The sequence below is a fragment of the Dermacentor albipictus genome, chromosome 3 (genome assembly GCF_038994185.2).
Source record: "Dermacentor albipictus isolate Rhodes 1998 colony chromosome 3, USDA_Dalb.pri_finalv2, whole genome shotgun sequence".
Taxonomy (NCBI): domain Eukaryota; kingdom Metazoa; phylum Arthropoda; class Arachnida; order Ixodida; family Ixodidae; genus Dermacentor; species Dermacentor albipictus.
The window spans coordinates 147,918,606-147,943,214 of NC_091823.1; the positions used below are offsets into that span (position 1 = coordinate 147,918,606).

General features: G+C 46.6%; 1 protein-coding gene across 4 annotated transcripts in view; it reads left to right on the top strand.

Moving 5' to 3' along the window:
* Positions 1-24,609, top strand: part of LOC135896658 (uncharacterized) — a 97,495-nt gene that overhangs the window by 34,611 nt on the left and 38,275 nt on the right. For 3 of the 4 annotated variants that reach the window (XM_065425139.1, XM_065425138.1, XM_065425140.1), the window contains exons 2-3: positions 1,833-2,225; positions 22,625-22,933. In XM_065425139.1, coding sequence (XP_065281211.1) covers positions 1,833-2,225; positions 22,625-22,933 — 702 coding nt within the window. The remainder of the gene's footprint in view (positions 1-1,832; positions 2,226-22,624; positions 22,934-24,609) is intronic. The other variant, XM_065425141.1, reaches the window with a different exon arrangement.

Here is a 24,609-nt window from a genome sequence, read left to right on the forward strand (position 1 = left end):
CAGTGCAACGGAAATAAGAGTAGCGGTGGCGTTGTGAACTAAAGCATGCGACCGAGAGATGGCGCTGGCAAAATCAAAACGATCATCATCATCATAATCATTATGTAGGGAGCAATGTGGCCGTTACGGTAGCGGCTTGTAGGGTTCGTCGCGCTGCTCGCTCGCTTGTTTTGGGCGTTTTGCTACCACTTTCGGAGCGGTGTTTGTGTGTACGATACTCTAAAATGACTACCGATAGCATTATTATGTCGCCAGGTGACCGAGAGGCCTCAAATGGCAAAAAACACGTCAGACAAGTAAGCTTACATTGTTTGTTGTCAATCGTGAATGAAGCAGTACATGTCCACAATTTTCGCACAGGTCAGGTGGACCTGGTGCTGTCAATCGCTGAGTTTACAACGTGTAGAAACACAGATAGTAATCTATTTAACGGAATTAAAAACTGAAATCTAGCGAAGTCTTCTCATCATGTTTGGCATGCCGCTAAAGCGAGGACAACGAGAATGTGCTCGACTACACCCGTACTTGCCTACAGTGCTGCTTGACGTCTTTCATACTATACGTATGTTGTCTGCCTTGGACGATTTCAGCTGGACTAAACAAAAGAAACATAAGTACTTGGCAATGATGTACTGTCAGTAAGGTAAGCTCGAGCTGCAATGTCTAATTGTTTTCATAACACATTCGGTATAGGCACGAAGTGTAGAGGGAAAAAAACGTTATGCTAAATTTTTAGATCACATATTGTGTGTTCCTGATATTTCTGCTGCCCAATTAGGGTTCAGATGCAGCAATAAAGGCTTTGACACAATTGGAGTACTCGTAGGAAGGCGAGGAACACTATCAAGACGACAGTGCTTACAAGGACCTCTGGAAATATTGTGCATAAACAAGAGCACTAAATAAGCATATAGGTATGCCCAACTAATGCTCACGGATCCTCGTAAAATGCAATTTACGGTTTCATGTTGAAAAAAGAAATCTCAGTTTGCGTGTTGAAACAATGCAATGAGGTTACAAGGAGAAAAGGGAAGCCTCAACCTCTACCCAACGTTTTAACAATTAAACATATTTGTATAAGTTTTCATGGTAAGTTAAGGTAAGTTCTCATGCTGAGGCTTCCCTTGCTCGTCCACTGTTGATTGGCTGAATGTTATGGCAAACTTCGAGTATTTTTTAAAACTTTCTTGGGAACACACTCCTCAGGTATGTGATCTGCTGTTTTAAGAGAAAGAAAAATTGATTTTCTTGGTTTATCATGTTTGAGAAGTGTGGACTAGGCCAGTTGTTCCCTGTTCTAGCAAGCGCTTACGGTGCAGGGCTAGCCTAGTTACTGATTTATTGCAAACCGTACATGAGCCTTTTGTGCGGTCGCATTCGCAACTTATAAGAAGCGCATAGCTTTCCTCCAAGTTTTTTTTATTCACGTTTTCCAGGAATATAGAAATATAAACATTCCCTTCTAATACACTGTTGGTGTAGTTATGTGTTCGATAGTTCATTCGTACGGAACATTACGAAAACAATAAATAAATCGTCTTTGAAACATGGCATTTCGTAAGAAAAAAAAGACTGCGTGTTCCGCACGCGACAAAACTGAACTAAATGAGGTACAAAAAATTTTCATGCGGTCACTCAAAGAAGCCGTTGTAAGAAAAATATTTGCCACCTATCATTGCTACGATTCCTAAATTGTTTGAACGAGATATTTCGTACTTGTCATCTACGAAACAGTAACCTCATAACTTCCGAAACCAGTATATTCTACCGAAACCAGTATATTCTAGACTTAATTCGATGCTTCTATGGTTCGGTGTTTTATATTTTTCCAGGAAGTGATGGAACGACCACAGGTTTCGAACGCTTTTCTGGACGACGATTTCCCCACGGAGCTCCTGAACTCAGAAGTAGAGGATGTATCTGCACTAGCCAGAAGACTAGTGGACTTCAGAACAGAGGCCAGTGCGTCGAGCCTGCCACTACCTGTACACTGCACCGACAGCGTGACGAGGACCTGCCGCCTTCTCAAGCAGCTTCCAATACTGAATAATGTGCTGTACTACATAGGGGCTGAATTGACTGAAGTCGCACCGGGTAAACTTGCTGTCCGCTGCTACACAAGCTTCAACAATAATGAACAAATCAAGAGAGACCACCGCATGGTGACAGCGATCATAGTCCTCCACTGCATCGTCACTAGGCACCGCTGCGTCGACATATTTGAGGTATGCTTACCAGATGATTGTTACGTTCAGGTTCCCGCACCTAACATAAAGAACTTTGACCCGGTAATGCCAACACAGTGATCCACACCATGTAATATTCAGAGCAAGTAGCTCATCAATATTTCTCTCCACTGAGAGTTCGTCCCTACAAAAAAGAATTTACTTGGGTAAGAACGCAATATAGTAAATAATTATTTAGAGTTTTGCTTTCTAAGCTCTCCGCAACAAATGTCGCTACAGCTCGTTAAGTGTTACTATGGGCTCTTGGTAAATTTTCTTTTCCATAGGGTGATGACTAACAGTGCCACAATCTCACTGCAGCCATTGAAACAATATATCATGCCGTCGCCCATGACGCTGCCCGAGGTGCCCAGGCTGGAGCAGCGAAACTTCTTGTACATTTATCGAGAGTAAACGCTGCAAAAGAGATTCGCAATCTCGCTCTCTCCATCGCGTTCGTTTACTGGCCATCGCTTAAACAGCCTCGACCAATCACTGAAGCTTACATTACTGGCAAACCTTTCACGAAGTGACGCAACACTGCTGTGTCGGTTGTGTGTATGAGTAGCAGTCGTTGACTCCTACAACTGTACTGTCGGAATGCCGAACTTGCCGATGCGCGCTAAGTGCAAGCGTGAAAGATCATAAGTCATCATCTGTGCCACTGTTCTCGCATCGATGACCAACGTCAGGCTCTCCTGTGTACCTTGAACAGGCGTGACGATAGGGTATTTGCAGAAGCAAAGGGCTTGGGAGCCTGGCCTCACACTTCATTAGCCCAGAAAGCGACTCGAGTGATTCTTCAGTACCTGAAGGCAACGGACGAGTGTCGGACTTCCGACATGCTGCACCTAACTTAGTGCATGTGGAAGTGTGGTTACTGATTTCCTGTCTCTCCTTCACTCCCCCACCCTCCTCTCCATGCGTAAGGTGGCAAACTGGACTCAGTCTTGTTACCTTCCCAGCCTTCCCTTGCTCCTTCTCTCTATATCTCCCTTCCTTAAATCATAATCTTGGGATGCCAAAGTCAGCTTGTCGAGGAGGTACGTTTGGCATTAAGAGGTTATGAACGCTGCCTGGTACTGCTGGATATTGTGCGCACTTCTTTCTACATATACCTCCTTTCACTCTATCTTCCTGCCCCATCTGCGGAGTAGTCAACGAGAACTTCATGCTAACCTTCTGTCCTTCATATGCCCCCTTCTCATCGTAACCCATACTTGCGTGTCCCAGCAGTAGTACATGCTTTCGTTACTCAACACTCCCCACATCGTTATAGAAAACTTTGAGGCTCCTAGCGAGCATTTAAGAGGTGATAATTATTGTCTGTACAAGCTGTGGTAAGTATGTATTCGGTCGTTTCTTCGTGAGGAAAGATGCAACATCGTGGCCGCGCGGAAATCGAGAAGGGCGGTATCCAATTTAAAAAAAAATAACAAAAGTGATCCAAACATAATTGTTTGTTGCCGAGATCGTGATTACCTGTTCTTAAGGGATGAGCTGCTTATACGACGGGGTACCTGCGCTGTGTAATAAAGAATTCGCCACCTGCGGCGCTTGAAAAAGCGGCGTCCTATATATAGGACACTAGGCAGATTGGGTGAGATTTCGAGAGCATATAGTAAAGGGTTTGCCAGACGTGTTATGCAAATACACTAAAGTAATGATGAATTCTTGTGTGTCACGTAAACTACTTCGTTCCTTTTTCTAGGGAGAGAACAAATTCCTTGCTCAGGCTGTTGCAAATAAGGCGCCACAATGGCATGAAGACAATCTATGACTAAACTGGCATTGTTGATCAGCTACCCTCATCTTTCTAGGTTATTCGGTACTAAAGTCACGCTGCGGCAATAACCCATGAAGAAATGGGACACCCATACAGCACAAACATAAACGATTGGCCGGACTGAAGATCTCCTGATGAAGCAGTAGGCAAAGCGTTGTATGCAGGGAGGGTAACTAGGTTATCATTGAGCCGCCATCGCAATGTTAAAAATTTTGTAGAATCTGACCACAAGCGTGATCTGAACGCGTTTTTCTAGCACCCAGTCCTGAGGCACGCCAAATTACGAAGCAGCCCTGACTGTAGCCGATATGTTGGAAAATATTTTCGCCGATGAAATGTCTACCTTTTTTGTAGGTAGGGGCAAAGTGCAATGCACTGCAACAAAATCAATGCTTACGCGATTCATGGGATACGATAAAGTGCTTTGAGGCGCTCTCTTGTTGGCATGCCTTTCCTAGACTGATAAGGTACCGCTGAAACCTTATTCATTCAAGTAATTTTCAGAGCATGGCTGCCAGCTTTCCATTACCGAGTTCATTATGAATCTGCTTCGTAGCGGTTACAATGATACACGATTACCTGATTCAGTAGCGCATAAGGCTCCCGATGCGGAAAGCAAACAAGTGGTAATGAGGCAGGCAAAACTTTTCGAAAGTCGTGGTAAAAGTAAGAACATTTTATAATCCCCGGATACATCCATAACACGGTAAATTTGAGACATTTTACCAAATTATTTCAGTATACCGCACTGCATACAAAAAAGAGCTGGTATTCTTGGTGGCTGATGGTACCTTGTGTGTGTCAACAATGCGTTCTAGCTGTACAGGATGAGTGATAAATGTGACTTGCTTGAATTTCAACGGCAACTAGCAGTCTCATACCAGAAGGCTTATCGCAATAAATCGTTCCATTAGAAGTGGCAACAGTATTTGTTGAAAGCAGAAAATTGATTTAGCCCATTCGCGAGCGCTTGACTTCACAGGCCAAACTATTTATTTTCACTGCCTTAAGAAAACTAGCATGCATAGTAAAAAATTTGACCGGGGAATTCGTAAGAATTGTAGTATATTTTGTACGCCTGGTGAGGACGACATTTGCCTGGTATCCTATATGTAGGACGGCAGAAGACCAACAGTTACAGCAAAAAACAATATTACAAAATAATATCGTTTCGCATTCAAAGGCTTCAGAAACGCTTTTTGTCGAAATATGCTAAACAAAAGCTCGCAATTCCGCCGGAAAGGCGAAGCGCCGATTGCGATAGCAAATTAGTAGATATCTGTATGAAGTAAGGATAGTAGATTTGTCGGCCGTATAAGCTTGTAAACATTCGCTTACTTACTAAATTAACAATAATAGTATACGTGAGCGTGACTCAACGAGGACGTAGAAAGACAGAGAGAGACAGCGCTGTCTTTGTGTGTGTGCTTCTTTCTACGTCCTTGTTCAGTCGCACTTACACATTCTATCATGGATTTAAGCCAACTAGCCCGTCAGCGTGTTTGAACTAAATTAACTAGTACGGTGTCCCGCGCACACAGGTAGACATTAGCACACATCGCTCGATGACAGCGGAAACTACCTGTGAAAACGCTGGAGTTGGGAATTGCGGCAGCAGCAAGCGAATTGACACTCATGCACGTCTCGCTTCAGTGCGTGCGAAACGTCGAAAGCACAGCGCTTACGAAGCTACCGGCACTACGTGCACTCTGCAAACCTTGCAGATCGCTTTGAAAATGCACGAGGTCCACGCTGGCGTTCACATTAGCCACGTCGCAGATCACTTTCAAGACACACGAGCGCTGGCAACGCGTCCCTACGGCGTGCGCGATTCGCGTGGTCAACGCGGCAGTAGACGCCGTTGTTTTCTCCACTCTGTACGAAGCGGCGGACGAGAAGGACATCGAGGCACCCTTTTTTTTTTTATTGCGATGAAGGCTTGCCCTTAAGGCATAATTGTTGGAGCGTATATGTGTATTATATGTGTGCTGTGAGGCCTGTGTTGTGTATGAATTGAAGCAGTGTTTTGTGAAATCTGTTATCATGTATCCAGCGGTCATAGCTGGTTGTCACACTGTAGCGGAGGCTGGCTTGCAGTAGGAGACGCGAGCGTTCCGAATGTAAACCCGTACATGTCCATATTAGGTGGTATGCATCTGATTCCACCACAGGAACGGAGCAGTACGGACACGTAGCACCCAGTGGTAAATGCGACCAGTTCCACCTTGAGACAACAGCCGGTGTAAGGGCCACCCCGGCCCGAAGCCTCCTAAGCACAACTCCCTCCGCCCTAGTAAGGTGAAGGGGGAGGGCGCAGACACACGGTGGGATAAGAGCGCGTGTGTCCTGCCGGAGAACATTTTTACGGGCTCGCAGCGAGTTACGGGGTTGGGGTGGGAGGGGAACAGGTGGAGGATCAGGATTAGGAGGGCAGTGTGCCTGCTGGTCAGCAGCAATGTTGTGAGGGTTCGCTGAATGGCCTTGAATCCAGTGTACCTTGACGCAAGTAGCTGTCTTACTATTCATAGTATGTATTCTCTCGCAGATTTCCATCGCCTTATCAACCTTCTTGAGTTCCTGAATAGCCGCTAAAGAATCCGTGAAGATGTCTAGTTGCTTGATGGTAGGCAGCTTAGATGTCGCATCTTGCACAGCGTCGTGGATGGCTTGAAGTTCCATTACTAGAGCACTGGCTTCCGTAGATAAATAGCGCTGGTGGCCGCTGATGAAATTATGCGTAGTACTCAGGAATGATGTCCTTCCGCCGTCTGGGAGAATGGCAGCATCCGTATAGACTTTGCAGGTGTGAACGCATGATGCATCGACGATGTTGTGTTCGTCAATAGTACCTGTTGTATCGCTGCGTCGTAACTTCGTTGGCTTATTAGTTGTGATGCTGGTGAATTCCCAGGGAGGCATTGGATAGGGCTGATTGTCAATCCGAGAGCCGCGGTGAAAATGAGCATGCAACGCAGCGACAGCCGGAATTAGTTGCTTTTTTATTTCACGTGCTGTTTCACGTTGCAAAATTAGCTCTGCAATTGTGTTGAGCTGGGCATGTTCCTGTAAGGTTGGTATCGGAGTGATGCGGGGCAGTGCTGTGATTGTGCGCATAGCATCGCGATTAATCGTCTCCAACTGTGCCAGCTGTGCCAACGTCAGCCGTTGAAATTGTGCTTGATATAAAATTCGTGGCTGCAAGACTGCACGCACCAACCGTCGAGCTACGTCAGTACGAGCTCCAGCTGCTTTTGCTGCAATGCGACGAATAAGGTGAAGTGTTTTTGTCGAACTCTGTCTGGTTTTACGGAGCCAGTGTGCACCATTGCTGGATTGGTGAATATCGAGACCCAGTATGCGGACCTCAGAAGCCTCGGGGATTGTCACTGCGCCGAGTCTAAATGTAAAGGGGTGCTGCGTGATTCTTGTGCGTCCTTTCTTGTTGGCCACCACAACATAGCTTGATTTTTGGGCGGAAATGTCCAATCCTGCTTTCCGAGCGTAGTTGTTCAGCACATCAAGGGCTTCTTGAAGCTGTTGAGTTTGTCTAGATATATCTTTATGCACGGACCACAAAGTGACGTCATCCGCATAGATTAAGAACCTCACATCTGGAATCCGATGTAGTTGCCAGGCTAGAGGTATTAGAGCAACGTTGAAGAGAAAAGGAGCCAGAACCGAACCTTGTGGGACTCCTCTGTTCGATGTGAAGTATCCCTCTTGCCTTCCATCTACTCTAATCGCAAATGTGCGATTCTGAAGGAATGAGTAGATGAATCGTATCACCCACGGTGGAAGTCCCAGGTCGATGAGGTTGGCTATAATGATTTCATGGTCTATATTGTCATAAGCTTTCGTTATGCCTGTCGCTACTACCGTGCGCACAGCGTGACTGTGTGGAGAAACCTGTAAAACATCATCTGATAAGATAGAAAGTCCGTCTTCAGTTCCCAAGTAAGAACGGAATCCAATTTGAGCAGGATGATATTTATCGTGGCATTCAAGCCACCAGGAAACTCGTGTGGCCAGCATCTTTTCAGCGAGTTTGCAGATAGTTGAGGTTAGTGAAATTGGGCGTAAAGACTCCAGGCTATTTGGAGACTTTCCTGGTTTCGGAATCGCGACAACAATTGAGTGCTTCCAATCAGGTGGAACGTTTCCAGTCTCCCATACTTTATTAATAGCCTGAAGAAGTGCGTCGAGAGCTGCTCCTTCCATGTTCTTGAAAACCTCATAAGGAATACCATCGGGACCAGGTGTTGTTCGTTGCTTCGAAGTTTCAATCGCCGCTATTAGTTCGGCCATGCTGAAATGGCTGGATATATCGGATTTGGAGGTTGTGTCAGACTCATCAATTTCGGGGTAGTGTATAGGTGACGCTTGATCGTATTTCGGGAAAAACGCTCTAGCAGCGTGTTCTGCAAATTGATGCGGCGAACTCTGCATCGCTAACCTAACGCTCGCTGCAGGGTCAGGTTGCTTATGACCGCGTTCCATTGACCGGAACGTACGCCAAAGTGCTCTGTTTCCAATGCCCGATCCAAGATTCTCGCACCACTCATACCATCGTCGTCGAGAAAGTTTCTTTTCGTGCTGACGCGCCTTGGCCGCTATATGGTTAGCACGTGCACGGCTACCTGGTGCATCGGGATTTCTCGACGCATACAATTCTGCCTGACGTCGCTTTGCCCAAAGTTGCAAAAGGGTGAGGTCCGGTTGAGGTTGTTCCTCGTCAACTGTGGTTACAGTGGTGTTCCTCCGTAGCAGTTCTTTCAAAGCGGGAAGAATTTCTGAGGGCTCTGAGGGTACTTTATCAATCGATGATTCCCGAAACTTATCCCAATGCGTGACTGTTACGCGTCGTCGAATTTTCTTTATGCACGTTCTCTGCAAACCAATTATTATTGGCATATGATCACTGCCCCATGTATCTGGTTCCACCCGCCACTGCGGCATTCCAGGACCCAGCCACAACGTGAGGTCTGGAGCGTTTGTTCAATATACTGAGGGTACAGTACAGGTAGCCACAGCATGATGGTTCAGCATTGTAAATCGCTCATTGGCATCGCTCATGATGTTTTTAACTTGGTATCCTCTTCGGGAGTTGTACTTGTACCCCCATTCTGTATGTGGGGCATTGAAGTCTCCACCCACGAGAATAGGAATTCCCGGGTACGTAGACCGGAGATGGGCTATCCACCCCAAGTTCAAACGTGTGCGCTGCGGTCTGGCGTAGAATGACACTAGAATGACAGGAGTCTTCACTGGTCGTGTCAGGACCCCGACAACTTCTTGATTACCACTACACCATGGCTCCAAGTCCATCACTGTGTGCGCAATATGCGATGATATATAAACTGCAGCTTTTCCCGGAGCTGAAGCCATTGTAGTAGCACGTCTATCTCTAATAGATGGGTTATGGTACCCATTAAAATTGGATAGGGAGCATAGCTTATTATGCTCTTGAATAAGCAGTGCCCACACATGTAGCTTATTGTATTGAAGCTTGGTTTTCATTTCTCCTAACTTGGAGTTTAGGCCCCGACAATTCCACTGTAGAATTCCATCCTGTGACAGCTGCTGCAGAGAATTAGCCATGATGCAGGCAATTCTGAATGAGCAACGTTAGTTGAGCAAGTTGATCTAAAACTGCTGTCCAAACAGCTTGGTTGACCTGTGGTGCCGGACGGGATCCAGGCGTAACGGTGGCATTAGCAGTGGTTGATGCGTCACGTGTCGGTCCTATTTTCTGGCGACGTAGAATGACCAATTCTTTATGTTTGCGTAGTCGCTCAATCTCTCTGGTCAGTGCGTCTATGCGAGCGTCAATGTCATCATGGTCATCATCTGACTGATGCAGAGGTTCCGGTAATTTCTGTTTCTTTGTCTGCGACTGCTTGCCACGTTTAAGAACAGAAGAATACAGTTGTGTTTCTGGGGCTTTTTCTTCTTCTGCCAGCAGCATCTCTGGCTCTTCTGCAAGAACCTCATAACGATTGTGTGTTGTTACTATAGTCGTTTTTCGTATAGCCTTTCGTATCCGTATTGTGGCCTTCTGTTTAGTCGGACAATTTGTGCTTGTCAAATCGTGCTCATCAGATTTACATAAGCCACATCGATATCGTGGTTGGCCTTCTGGTGTGAGCTTTTCTGGATCAATAGTACGCTGTGGGCAAAATGCCTGCATGTGTCCACGTTGAAAGCAGCGGTAGCAGAATACTGCTCGAGGGAGGTATGGTTTAGGTCGCAATATGCAACCATAGTAATAAAACCGTTCTGGGATACATTGAGGGCCCTGTACCGTCACTAAGCATGTACGGCTTTTGCCCATGAATCTAGCTGCGAGCACCCTGTGTGTCGTGGAGGTCAATTCACGACATATTATCTCAGGGGTGTCTTCTGGGTCAATGCCATAGACAACACACCTCTGTATATTAGGGCCCGATGCAAAGTAGCACTGCACAGGCAGGTGTTGATCTTCTGACAGCGGGATAGATGTTAAAGTGCACATTTTGTGCACATCACTGAGAGATGCCAAGTGCACAGTGATCGAGTTGGTAGATTTATATGCTGCGAACCCTTTGTATCCGGTGGTTTCAAGAGATTGGTCGATGACCCTTTGGACATATTTTGTGGCTACTGAAGTTATGTCGTAGCATGAAAGGGGCCGTATATGAACTCGATATGATTGAGAAGGGGTGGGCGTTGGGTAAGACTGAGAGGGAGCGGGCGTAGGGGAGGCCGTGGAGGAATAGTCTGGGGTGGCCCTTACCTTTTTTGCCGGTTGCTCCGATGCGATGGCGTCTTGTTGAAGCACGTTGATAGGGGGACCTCGCTTGGCTGCGTTCGTCGAACCGCCAGACGGCTGCACGTCCATAGGGTCACCAGTGTCCGTCGGCACGACTGCGGATAGGTTCACATTCACATCACGAAGAGGACTGTCCTTCGGTGTTGCATCTTGGGTATTCGAGCTATCGGATGCACACTTCGGCTGCATAGTTGGCATGGATGTTGTCACGCGCAGCAGTCCAGTGGAAGGTGCAGATGAGGAGCTCACATCTGGCACAAACACTTCTTCTTCGTCGGGCGAGGGCGGCGGAACGGCCGCACTAAGCCTAAGCGCCAACCGTGCTTGTTTTGAGTCTATCAGACGAGCAGGATCAGTAGGACAAGGCAAAGAGTCCTCACCAGAGTCCACACGTCCCCATAGGCTTCCAATGAGCTTCGTATCCGGATAAGGGCGAGATTTTCTTTGCTGTCGAGCAATTTCCAAGGAACACAAGGAAACCACGTCTGCGTGGAAACGTCGTCGTCGTCGAGCAGCCGCCGAAGAAGAACGGCCTTCCGCCGTCGCCTCACCCCCCCTGCCTCGCGCGCCATAGGAGCGGGCACGCATGCGACCGCATTCTTCGCTCACGCCCGCGAAATTGAACCACGTTCGTCGGCTCACTCTCACACGCTTTCATTTATACGGAACCTCATGGCGACGGCAGGAATGCGCCTTGATTGTCGATATAATTGATGGCAATAAAATTTAACTCGCCAAAGTTTAGGCATATTTGCGTCAAGCTTCCCGCGCTGCTTTTTACCCGTCTCCTTTGCCAATACTCGGGGTTAGGCTTTGGTTTTTCTCGTGAAGTTTACAACTGAGATACACGACTTATCGCACTCCTCGGTCATGACCTTTGCACGATATTTTGTGTGATTTAATAGTAACTTCGCGATGGTCGATCAGGGTATGCAGCTTATATGATACAGCGACGAACACTTCAATCAATCGCATTCGAGCGTGGCTAGCTTGTGTTGTGGTGAACCAGTGGCCATGCTATTCTACTGCTGAGGACGTCATAATTTCAATTCCCGACTTTTTAACTCTTTAAATCTGAGCTTCGATGGTGATCTGGGTCACTTTTCTTCTGAAATGCTGACAGAAAAGGAAATGCAGATAAAAATGACCGGTCCCGCTCACTGTGGGAAACGGTTTTGTGTGAAGCAATGTCCAGATACCTGGTTAACCAGCATTGCTGCTGCTTGTGCAAAGCGTTACCAGGCGGACCAGCGTGTTGGTGTAAATCCAGTAGTTGTGCGTGGGTGTCGCGTACGAACGAGTGTATGACGTCTACAGCACGACGAAAATCACGTTGAAGACGATCATATGGCACGATTTCTGCTGTGGACTTCAAACGCAAATTTACACTTGCGAGTAGTTGGGTTCGACACAGGAACTCAACGGGCGTTAGAGACAGACTGTGAGATGATTTGAAACTGAGTGTTCTGCGCTCGTGCATGCCCATGTGTATGTCATGTGGTTATGTTAGCACAACGATGGTGCTTCTACTGCCAGGAAAAAATGTTAAAACTTAATTAACTTGGCCTGATCAAGCCGGCACGATATTTCACACCTTTTACATAGTATTATTTACTACTAGGAGAGTACTGGGGTATGTGGCCGATCGCGGAGGTAGTGCAGAATACCGGAGCAACCTAAAGCATCGTATGTCATGAAGAAACAAGAGACAGGGCATATGGACTCACAAGCCAAATGTTTCAAAGAGTTGGCAGGCTTTCCGCAGAGACGTGTGCGTGCCATTGTGGCCTAGTGGTTAGTCGTGGGCTGTTGCTTTGGATGAGTTTCAATTACGCTATCGGTCACGTCATGATTATATCTTTATTAAAACGAGGTTAGACATAAACCTACCTACCTACATACAGAAATGTGGCTAGGATGAGGCTAGGAATGTTTTGCATCAGATATCTCCACACGCTTATCTCGTTCATTTCATTCAATACGTAGCTGTACCATGTCGTGGTTGTGTTCGTATGCCGAAAGCCGTATACGTTCATCGCATGTGAACTGTGTCAGTTACGGCTGCCTGCCCCTGTCCACCGTTGCCGGTTACTTACTGCAGCATATTTTTAGTTCTTTGGTCTGCACCCATAAAACTAAGAGACGAAGAAGAGAGCAAACTGGAAAGTGCCACCAGGAGGGACACTACGCGTGTCGGCTCTAGAAGACGAAACGTACGTACAAAAAGAATAGAGAGTGAAAAACAGGAGAAGAAATTGGAGGGAGTATAAATACCGTAAAATGAGAGGAATAGGTGAGGATGTGAAGAACACAAGCGTAAAACATGCATGCTCGTTGCCTACTGATCAGGCATCGCTTACATGCTGCAAATGATTCGCCAATGAGCGATAGAATGAAATGAGCAATGAGCGATTCGCCAATGAAAATGATAGAAGCGCTCTTTGCGTTTAACCAATGTATGCCTAGTGCCCTACATGTGGTACAGTTCTTTCACGGGAAGTACCTGCTCATATTTCATATGTAAAAGCTTGCAGTTGGCAACCGATATCTATGAGGTCATATCTCTTCTGTGCGAACTTTGGTAAGTATGTGTCGAGTCGTTTCTACGTAATCACCTCTGCAACATCGTGAATATTTGGACTTGGTGAAGGGTACCACCTCATGAAAAAAAAGTTGTCAATAAGAATTGAAATGCAATTGATTGTTGCCGATTACGTGACTAAATGTCCATAAGAGACAAAATGAACGTACGGCAGACTATCTATTCTCTGTAGTTAAAATTTCTTGAACTGCAGTATTTGAAACAGCAGCGACCTACAGCGCCGCTACAGTGCGCACACGCTCTTCCACCGCTGCCGAAGAGGTCGCAATCGCGCTAGCCATCGCGGATCCCCGCACACGCACGGTTGTTAGTGACTCTAAACAAGCCATCCAAAAGTTCTACAAAACTCACTTTGTCTCGTCCCCACTCACATCCTCCGCGGTTGCGCTCTCGGCAGAACTGTAAGCTTAGTGCGGGTTAGCTTAGCTGCTCGCGCGGGGAACTCTGGGAGCGAAGGGGTCGACCGTTTAGCCGGAGGCCTAACCGGGAAGCCAGCCCCTCGAACCCGCATGCCCTCGCAGAGGCCCCCAAATCCTACGCTGACATTACTAACTTCTACAAGGAGAAGAGACACGTGTACCCGCCTCCCCACCCCGAACTCGACCGAGCGCAAGCCACCATGCTTCGCAGACTGCAGACCGATTCCATTCTCAGTCATTCTAGGCTTTGTTTAATCAGTGGCTGGGATTACGTCTCCGTCAGTACTAAGAGCGACAATTGAGTGTTCGCCACACGGGCATACATTCTCTGGGCATGCGAGGGTAACCCTCCCCCACAATCATTAGTGCCAGCTCCCTCCGAGGAGGGCTGGAACCCACTGCTGACGAGAGCAGACAAGAAAACACAACTGGCACTCGTCTCGTGGGCCCAAGACGTCGCCCCCACCTGGGAGCCACACTAGGCCTACCTGCCCTAACTTCCAACCGTGCAGTGGCAAATAAAGTTGTTTCTTCTCTCTATACATATGTAGGACACAAGGCAGATTGCGTGCGGTTTTGGGAAGCTATAGTAATAGGGGATCAAATATCCTGCCGCAGATAAACTAATGCAACCGTGATTTGTTCTGGCCCTTTAAGGGGGCAGATATTTTTTGATCAGGCTATTAAAAACAAAAACCGCCCACCCGCCAAAGGCTGAAGACAATTTTTAACCACAATGACACTCGTGATAAGGTGCACTCAGCACTCTCCCTTATTCCGCCAGGAAGTACGCCGTGGTAGTAACATACGAACAAAGCAGTAATGAATAGACCACGGTGCCCCGAACTAAGACAAGGAAAGGCAAATGTTTTGTGCCGCCACTCGAAGCGACTTGGTTTGTTGGTTGCGTTCGTGAGTAGTCCTTACCAAGAAGAGGCGCTAGCAGGAGGCGTCGCAGGATCAGAATGAATGTTACAGATATATTACAACTTTGGAAGAACTGCGCGGCATTAGAAATGAGTCCCCGGACTCATTTGTAATGCCGCACGATTGGTGCTAAACAAACTTTGTCTTTCAACAAAGTTTATTTAGCACCAATCGTCCTCGAGCACTGAACGATTACCGCACGGCAAAAACACGCGCCACGCTGGCACGAAGCCGTCTCTCAGTTGGCCTAGAGTGCGACCAAGTCAGATGGTTGTTTTTGCACGTAAAACCCCATTATATAATTACCTTTATTTGAGTTCGGCCAATACATATTGTCTCAAAGTACGATCCGTAACCTATTCATTATACTATTGAGAAGATCAGGTAAACAATGGCGCCCAAATGTTGCACGTTTCGTAAGGTGAAGTCATATATCTTGATAGCTTTGTTACCTCTCAAGCTTTTTCTTCCTCAGGAGTGTTTTACACCCACCGTGGTTGAATGATGGCTTTGGCATTGCGCTGCTAAGCACGAGGTCACAAGTTCAAATCCTGGCCGCGACGGGCATATTTCGATGTGAGCTATATGCAACAATGCCCTTGGGTCGGGCATCGGCTGCACAGTAAAGAACCCCAGGCGGACAAAATTAATCCGGGGTCCTCCAGCACGGCGTGTCTCGCAATCATATCGGGGTTTCGGCATGGAAATCCCCAGAATGATATTTTTAACTTCAGCGATTTCTTCCATTTCTCACTAATTTAGGTGCTACGCTTTAATTTTATGAACTGTTTCTGAATGGGTAATATTTACGTTCGAGAAGACATCTATATATGCCTAATGATTTCGTTCATTTTAGGCGTATTATTCGTAACGGCACGTTTAATATTAAGATTGCATTTATTAGACATTTTCACTCTCCCAATCCAGCTCATCCTTGTCTTTCTGGAAAATTCCTACAAATTTTGAACGTGTCACTAGAGGTGGAAGTTCTTCAGGATACCTCATTTTTCATTTCTCATGTTCCCTCAGACAGTACAGCAACCACTCACCACCGGCAAATCTCTTCTTCAACGCTTGCAGTGATTTTCAACAAACCTTGTATAAAAACTCCCGACCCTATATTAAATTCTGCTTGTTACAAACGCTAAAATTTACCTGTTCACAACTCGGAAATTATATTCCCATTCTTGTCGCGGTTCTGGCATTTAAAAAAATTCGACCCTTTACATGTATTCATTCGAACACAAGAATTGGAGTTAGCATTGAGTTACAGCTTCCTCTTAAGAGGCAGTTTTAGCCTGGGTGTCCTATCTAAGCTCGTAATAATGGAGAAATTGTTTTTCCTGGCAACCACTTCATTGAATTCGATGAAACCTGTTAAATTCGAACGAGAAAGTTACAATCTACTCACTACATAGTAAGCAGCGCTGTTTGTCCCTTTCTCACATCCTGTTATATTGCGTTGTTATTGCTAAAGTTAAGGCCATCATTGTCTTGATAAATTCGAAACTCTAGAATGTAAAGCAAAACTCATTATTAGTCCTTACTGATTATTACTAAGCATAGTTAGTCATTTCAAACTAATTGTATTCGTTACAAGATGTCGTTAGACATATTGGTTATTTCGTAGTCGTTACGAGTCATTACAAGTCATTTCAGTCATTATTAGTCATTACTGCTCACTAGTAAGCATCTTTATTCATTTCTAATCAAGTGTAGTCGTTACAACTCGTCGTTAGGCATACTGGCGATTTCATAGTCATTAGCGGTTATTACAAGTCATTTCAGTCATTAGCAGTAATTACTGATTATTACTAAGCATTTTAGTCGTTTCTAATCAATTGTGGTCATTACAAGCCGACGTTAGACATATTGGTCATTTAGGAGTCATCAGTAGTCATTATTAGTCATTACGAGTCATTATTAACCTCTACGAATCTTTATTATTAGGTTATCATTCACTACCTTTCACTATCAATGGTTTTTCATTCGTTAATATGTCTCTAATCTGTCTTTATATGGCGTGATGACGCTTCTGCGTACACTGCGGTGGTCAGGCCTGCTGACACAAACTTCACCATGTGCCTAGAAAGGTTTCGCTTTAAAGGGCCCTAACCAGGTCCCATAGCAAATTTTCATTATACGCTGGAAGTTGTTACGTGTCCTCTAGGGAGCGCTCTGCCGCAAACATTCTTCAAATCGGCTGATTAATGGCCGACATAGAAATCTTTCAGGGCCGCGAACCCATGATTTCAGCAGACGGCATCCATTGCCAAGCAAGACGCTTTGGCCACTCGCCCCGTCTTGCCTACACAAGCGAACTTCCTTCCCTGCGTTATGCCATACCGGACCTCGAGGATCGCTTGACGCATACGTCACGGGATCCACCTTCATTTTTTTTTTGCTCCTCGCTTTTGTTTTCGGCGTTACGCACTTCCGCCGACGGCGTCGCGCGCGAGCTGTTGTCTCGCTCTCGCAGCACACGATTTTGCTCGCTTTGCACAAGGAAACAAGACTAGTAGTATAATTCCGTGCTACATGAATACTGAGGCAGAACAAGCGGATCGCAGAGCATGGTCACGCGCTGGGACATGGTAGAAAACGGCAGTTTTGGTACCTGTGCACATGACCGCGCGACCGTGGGAACAACCAGAAGTGGAAGTGCATCTCTTTTGCTTCTGTGCGAAGTAAAACAAGAAACACGCAGACTCTCTGTGCGTTTTATTATTTCTCTAAACATCAATTTGTCAATTCCAGAAGCAGATCGCACAGATCACAAATGTTGTCTGGAATAATTCTCGAAGTCACGTGTCAGCACGAGCGACGTCACACTGCTGGCACGATTACATAGGCGCAGGGACACGAGTACGTCACCATCCGGCTTGGAGCGCAGTCACAGTGAGGGAAAAGGAAACTGCGTTCGGATTGAAATTTTGGACCCTTTCGCGGCGCGTAGCGATGCAATTCTTTGCAAACACGATCGTTAGGGCGCATTGTATGCTCTGCGCTCTCGGCTCAAAAGGGCCAGACCTGCTGAGGGGCCCTTTAAAACTGCGTGAAAGGTAACCAGGTGAAAAACGAGCTAGTGCTGAAAAAGTTCAACTGGAAGAATGCTGACGATCCAATTCCTAAGCGCACAGCTATTGGGGGCGAGGACTTGCGGAGTCGCCATCTGTCGGAAGCGCCTCCTTTGCGGAATCGCGCGACGCGCTCCTCATAAGTTTGGCTTACGGCGCTGAATAAAAACACCACGCGGCTGCCCTCCTGTACCTTTCTGTAAGTACTCTCAAAACGAGGGAGCTTTAGTACTGTCGAAATAATCTTGGGCCGTCTGAAAGCAAAGAATCGTTTACACACGTCATCTCTTTACCAAATGCGTACAGTGAAAGCCACTGCGCGTGGTCACCGCGATGGAGTCTCCCGAACCGGCTTGCGTGAAAGGTCGGCAATCGGTGAACGCAAACTATGTGAAATATGTTCTTATAGTGGGCGGTCTGTATAACCAAATGGCGCATAACGGAACGAAACCTCAATGCAGGCAGCGATCGCACGGGTTCACGGCGACCGACTGCGCGTCTGCATGCATGTCCGCGCACAATGTTTCGCTTCCACTTAGAGCGTTTTCACACCGCGCTGTGATATCTAGGCTGCGGAATATGAGCGTTTGACAGTCCACAAGCAAACATTGTGGCGTGGATGTTATCAGAGCTGTTAAAAAACAATTTCGTTTTAACAAGGGATTTCGACGCCTACGGCGACTGTGATGTGCCGTCGCGATGATGCAATTTTTTTTCTTCTAAATTCTTGAACGTTTCAATGTTTATCAAGATGCGTCGCACCCTATGCACTCTGCGGGTGATATCGTGCTGCTTCTTTTTTTCGTAATGCAGAGCGTTAATTCATAACACAGACATGACCATATGCCATGCCTTTGTACCATGTGCTTCTTACCACTCCCTTTCCATTCCAATAAACTTGCCAGTGTCTAGGATCAAGAAGTTAGTAGACCAAACGGTCATGACATTAGCCGGGTCGCGGGGTTGAGCGAGCGTTTCAGTGCGCGTTTTCTGCTACTCACCGAACATCGCACTCCCAGCACCGTAGCAGAAATATTCCTTGTGTCCGTGCTTGCTGCATACATGAGTTGCAGCCGATGGCTGTTTGCCGGTCATAAGTTCCGCGAGCCAAGCTTCACGCAGCCTCTTGTCCCGCGGCTACGCGTGAATAAGGTTGAAACCTGCCTCCATTGCTTACGTCCGGCACTGCGGCACCAATCAGTAGCCTGCCATGTTGCACGCCTCCAAAAGCAGCCACTACCTATTACAGTGATTGCAAATGTTCTCAAGCAGATACCCAAGGTGGGAAAGCCTGACCACTTAATCATAACCGCAGCGCAGGTGGTTAAAACTTTCGTTTTCAGCTCGCTTCGGCTCTTCCAAAGCAGCCGATGCGGCCACTGTGTCCACGTGATCCCTCATGCCACGTCCCGCCGACGGTGGCGCCAGCTTTCCCAGTGGTGGAGCTTGCCCCCAATAGTACTATACGAGGTTCCCGTTACGCTGAATAATGAACTGGGATCAAAACGTAAGCAAGCTCTGTTGAAAGCAGCAGAACAAAACTTTAAAAGACGTACGAATACCAGACAAATGGCAACAAAGTAGAATGAATTCAAGTTATAAAGGTAAGGAGGAAAATATAAAATTCACTCATACAGACGTTTACCACTACATCGGTTATATACAGGTTAGCAATGCAGACGATTAAATTGAAGCTGCAAGCATGGACAGAGCATAATGGCCTAAGTTACGTCTGAAATTTAGCGTTCAGAAATCAGGTGTTGTGGTAGTCAATGAAATCAAAGAACAGACAGTAGCAATACAGGGCGAGGAAATGTCTCGCGTAAAAGAATATAAATACCTTGGTATATGGATAAAAAAAGGCAATAGATATATGGAAACACAGAGAAAAAACAATAACAGTTAAGCGGAAGAGAAATGCGGCCATAATGAAACACAGGGCTATGTGGATACAATGGGTACGAGGTGCTTCGGAGTATGTGGAAAGGTGTAACGGTTCCAAGACTTCCATTTGGAAACGCGATTGCTTGCTTGAAGTCAGGCGTACAATCTGGACTCGATGACCACCTAAGGAAAGTGGCACGCCTCGCATTGGGCGCTCACGGGAAGACTACTAATGAAACTGTGCAGGGTGAAATGGATTGGACAAGTTTTGAAGGGAGGGAAGCTCTAGGTAAAATTTATTGGGAAGAACGACTGAGGAATATGAAAGTAAATGAGCTGGGAGAGCGCTCAGGTATTTGTACAGGAACAACATTGATTCACAGTAGAGGAAAATAACTAGGAATCTTACCAGCAATCATGCGACGGATGTGGTGAGCACAAAAGAACATCAAGCGGAGACTCAGGGAGGCTACGATAATCTCATGGGTGGCGGCAATGGAACATAAACTTGCTACGAGTAACTCTATAAGTGCAAGAAATGAAATCGGGAAAGAAGCAATTTATGTTAGCTTAAAGGGAGTGTCTTTGCCTAACAAATCGAGATCAGATTGCGTTAGAACACGCACTTATAAACCGAGATAAAACAAGAATGAAACTGGCCGTGGTAAAGCTACGGAAACGATGGAGCATGTTTTATAAGTATGTGAAGATATCTGCCCAGTGGTACATTTATACCCGTGTCACACGTGCGTTTGGAAGGCCTTCCAACCCATAGTCAGTTGACTCAAAGGCAAAGTTCGAGCTGCCACACGGGCCGTTTCGAAGGCCGCCGAGTAAATAGTCTATCGAGACAACGGAGCAAGTGCCGCAAGTTACCGAACCAAAACAGTCCTTTTTTTTGTCCATTTGTGACCAGCTTTGTCACGTGGCCTCCGGCAGTCGCCGGTGTGAATGAGCCCAAAGTCTCTAAATAAAGGGAAAGAGAGGGTGGCCGAGTGACAAGCCCTTCCATGCCACGTGTAAACAACAAAGGTTCAGGTGGTGACTGGTGTCGTATTCTCAACTATGGCCAGCGGCGAACTTTCCGGTGGGTATTCATCGTAGCCGACGTCAATCTGCCCATACTAGGCTCCAATTCCCTGGCCCATTTCGACCTCGACGTCAGCGTGCACCACCATACATGACTGACAGGAAGACGTCCCTCTGCATTCCTGGTGATCCGTCAGCAATCGCTTTCACTGGCATCCGCACGCCGATCCCACCAATCCCGTACGCTGAAATTCTCGAAGGCTTTCATAAGGTCCCGAAGTCCTGCAAGGTCTATCCGTCGCAGCTCGTTCGCACCGCTGCTTCAGTGTCTGGCGACTGCCAAAATGGCATTCGATCACATGCTTCAGGTGGACATTATTCGTCCTTCGTGCAGCACTTGGGCTTGTTCACAGTGGGCTCGTACTCACGGTTAGAAAAAAACAAATCAAACCAAAATGCTCTAAAAATACTATATATGAGTGTTATTAATTATTAAATAAAGTATTTTTGCCACTTGACATGTGCGAACACACACCAAAACGGCAGCCGCATCGAGCGGCGCAAACGTTGCTGCAGTTTCGCTACTCCACAACTTAAAAACTAAACATATATGTATGGCAATGTATAAACAAATTCTTTTATTGTATAAACAAACATAAATTTATAGTGCTTTTAAGAGGTTTTAATGTTGTTTAACTTTTCGTGACATGAAAACGAAAATAAAGATCCGCAGCGCCACACAATTTTGCTAGAAACGCCTGAACCACTCAACGGCCTTTCAAAAGTGCCGTATAGCAGCGCGACAACTCCTTTGAGTCGATAGAGTTGTGGCGTTTCGAAGGCCGTCGACTGGAATGCCTTCCAAATGTACCCGTGTGACACAGGTATTAGGCACCACTGGCCTCCTAGAAGCCCTTGGGTTCATTGAGAGCATGGTGAAACCAAACATGTCCACAAGAGATTAGTAAGTGGTGATGGGATGATAGGTGGAAGAAAAGTAGGGAAATGACAAATGATGGAAGCGTACAAAAACAAAGTTCCCAAAAGTGGTTCAGAAGTATGTGTGAAAGGAATTCTTCGGGCTTGTTTGCATTTTTCGGCTTTTATCATAGGTGTGACATTAGGCTATACACCAGCAAGAGCTTGATGGTGCCGCCTACCAGCACAATTCTAAAGAGGACGTTCATAGGATCCATCCAGCTTGAATAGCCGGTGGACCACTCACGTGGCGATGCTTGTACAAGATTGGTGATTGGCGTACCGGTGGACCACACTGAAAACCACTCGGTGGTGTTCGGGCTGTATATGTTAGGGGTGGCCTACCGAGGATACGAAAGCATGGTGCCGTTGCCCCGACCAAGCATTCCGGACTCGCGGTGCTACAAACCGTCGGCTCTGCCGACATAGGGGCACCCCGTGTGTTTCTTTTCCACCTTGCATTTCTATGCGTAATTTCTTACAAGAAATTGTCAATACAAATTTCATCTGTGTCTGCTTCTATCCACCTTAAGCTTCCAGCGAACATATTAGCGGCAGTATTCTTCACTTGCGGATACCGTCTCTGACGGTGCTTCTCGGACGCCCAAGTAGGAAAAGAATACCTCTGCTCTTGAGATGGACGAAGAAGCTGTATCCTTACTGAAGTGCTGCCAAAAAACTTTCTATCCTAAAATAGGCCAAATGTGCACTCTTCTATATCGAGGTAAAATGTGGCATTGTTTCGTTCGGAAAAGACAACGCTTGTATTTAGCCCTGTGTTTGTCGTTGTTGCCGCTACTAAAACTAGAGGTTTCAACTCTTGTATAATATAGATACCACTACTGAAGGCGGGGGTTTTCATAACCATGCACTTTTTTTCTTGTCGCAGTTAAGACTCCAGCCACGGGAACAACGTAACCTCGATTCACTGATGTGCAACACCATGAAACGGATCTCTTCGCTCAGCTGCTTTTACTTCAGGGATTCAGTGTTAACTAATACAGCGATCACAGTTGCGGTCTTCTCAGCTGTCACTCATCTGTTGCGGTCGCGACTCGTCGAACTCTCTCTGGAGCACGTGCGAGTGATCGATCTTTCCAAGGAAGCGTGTGCTTCGCTGGATGCTTTCATGACGGCAGTTTCCGAGACAAGCTCACTCAAGTGGCTCAAAGTCGTCGATACGTTCTGTCCAAACGAGGTAACTTGCGTGCGTGCCTGCGTGCGTCTGTATGTGTGCCTGTGTGTGTGCGTGCGCGCTAACAAATGTGACACAGTTGCTTAGTGGATAGGGTAGCGCTGAAGTGATTGCAGTCTACAAATCTCTCCAAGCGAAAGAATACAGCTGCACACAAATACTTCTCAAGCGCGCTCTTTTATCCTCGCGCCGTGTACTGTTACTAAAATTGACAATAATAAAGTAACAAATTATTGCGGTTCATTTCCCAAAGCCACACAGTGCGCCTCAATTGAGGGCTCGGGAATATTTTTGACATTTTGTGCGAGAAATGTTTTTACGACGAAGCTGTATCGGCCACCTCGCAATGGGTCTGTCGTGTCCGCAGGCGAAAAACTCGGGAGGCGCGCGCCGCGTCAGCCGCTTGGGTTCTTGCAGCACCGACAGATGGCGCTCGCCTCCGCGGCAGCACTGGCGCCGGCCGTGCGGGGTAACTATAAAAGGACCAGAAATGTCGCCTTCGCGCATAGCTTTCGCTGTACTTGTTTCCCGGTAAAGATTACGGCTGCATACGCTGCAGCCGTCGGGAAGCGGCAACCGTGGCATGCGAAGAAGGGAGCGACGTAACTACGCTTTCGCACGTAAAATAACTCGCCTAGGAACCGATGTGTGGTGTTACTGTGCCACGGGAAGGCCACCTGTAGTGAGGACTTCCGATGTCCAGCGTGCATACGAGGCGCGGCGAAAGTGTGGTTAAGTGCATTTCTAATCGGTATGGTTCACTCTTTGTAGCTGCACGAAGTAGCGGCGTAAGCCCAGTCACGAGCCGTTGAACCGTTACAGCCGAATGATTGGGTAAAGTACATGTGAATGTCGCCATGTGAATAATTTGAACCTAAATTGCAATGGGTAATCGTTCTAGCAGTTCACAACTTCGCTGTCGAACCACCTTGACAGCGTGGATTGGAGACCACTTTTTTTCTTAGTGTATCAAATTTCCATGTACGAGGGTTTTTGCATTCCTTCCGCGTGCACACGTGGGCATACAGTCAGGGATGGAACCGGACGGTGGACCAGGGAGAACGTTACGGCCTCTAAGCGCAATGCTTTTCAGGAAAATTTGCAGACACGTCACCAGGTGGTCATAATATTATCCAGTGCACCCCACCACATCGTTAAAGCTATGCTGGCGGTGTACGCAGTGAGTGTACTAATTTATGATCAGTTATTGGTTGATGTGTAACTTCTTCGGTAATGACCGAGATAGCTAGCAGACTTCGAGTCGTCTTGCTTGTAATTCCCCGGGTATCGCACCAAATGAGTTGGAAAGCGCTAACTTTTTCTGTTTTCAATAAAGTCACGGAATCATAAAGCAACTTGTCATAACTAGAAACAAGTTGCTTAGGCACTAAAGATCGCTGTTTTAGCTGCCTTTAACAGGCACAAGAGTTGCTACTTACGCAGTTGTACGCGCGATAAACTGGCATTTAGCCTAAACTGGCAATTAGCCATGTATGCGCTAAAATAACTTCTCCTGTCCATCCGGGAATAACTTACGATTTTCCGAGAAATAAAGCCCACTGAATGCCTGTTTCGGGAAATTCACTTTGTTTTCTCAATACAATAAAAAGAGGTATCTGTCTGAAGATCCGTGTAAAACCTAGTGTGCCTAGACATGCAACCACGGAAAAATTTGTGAA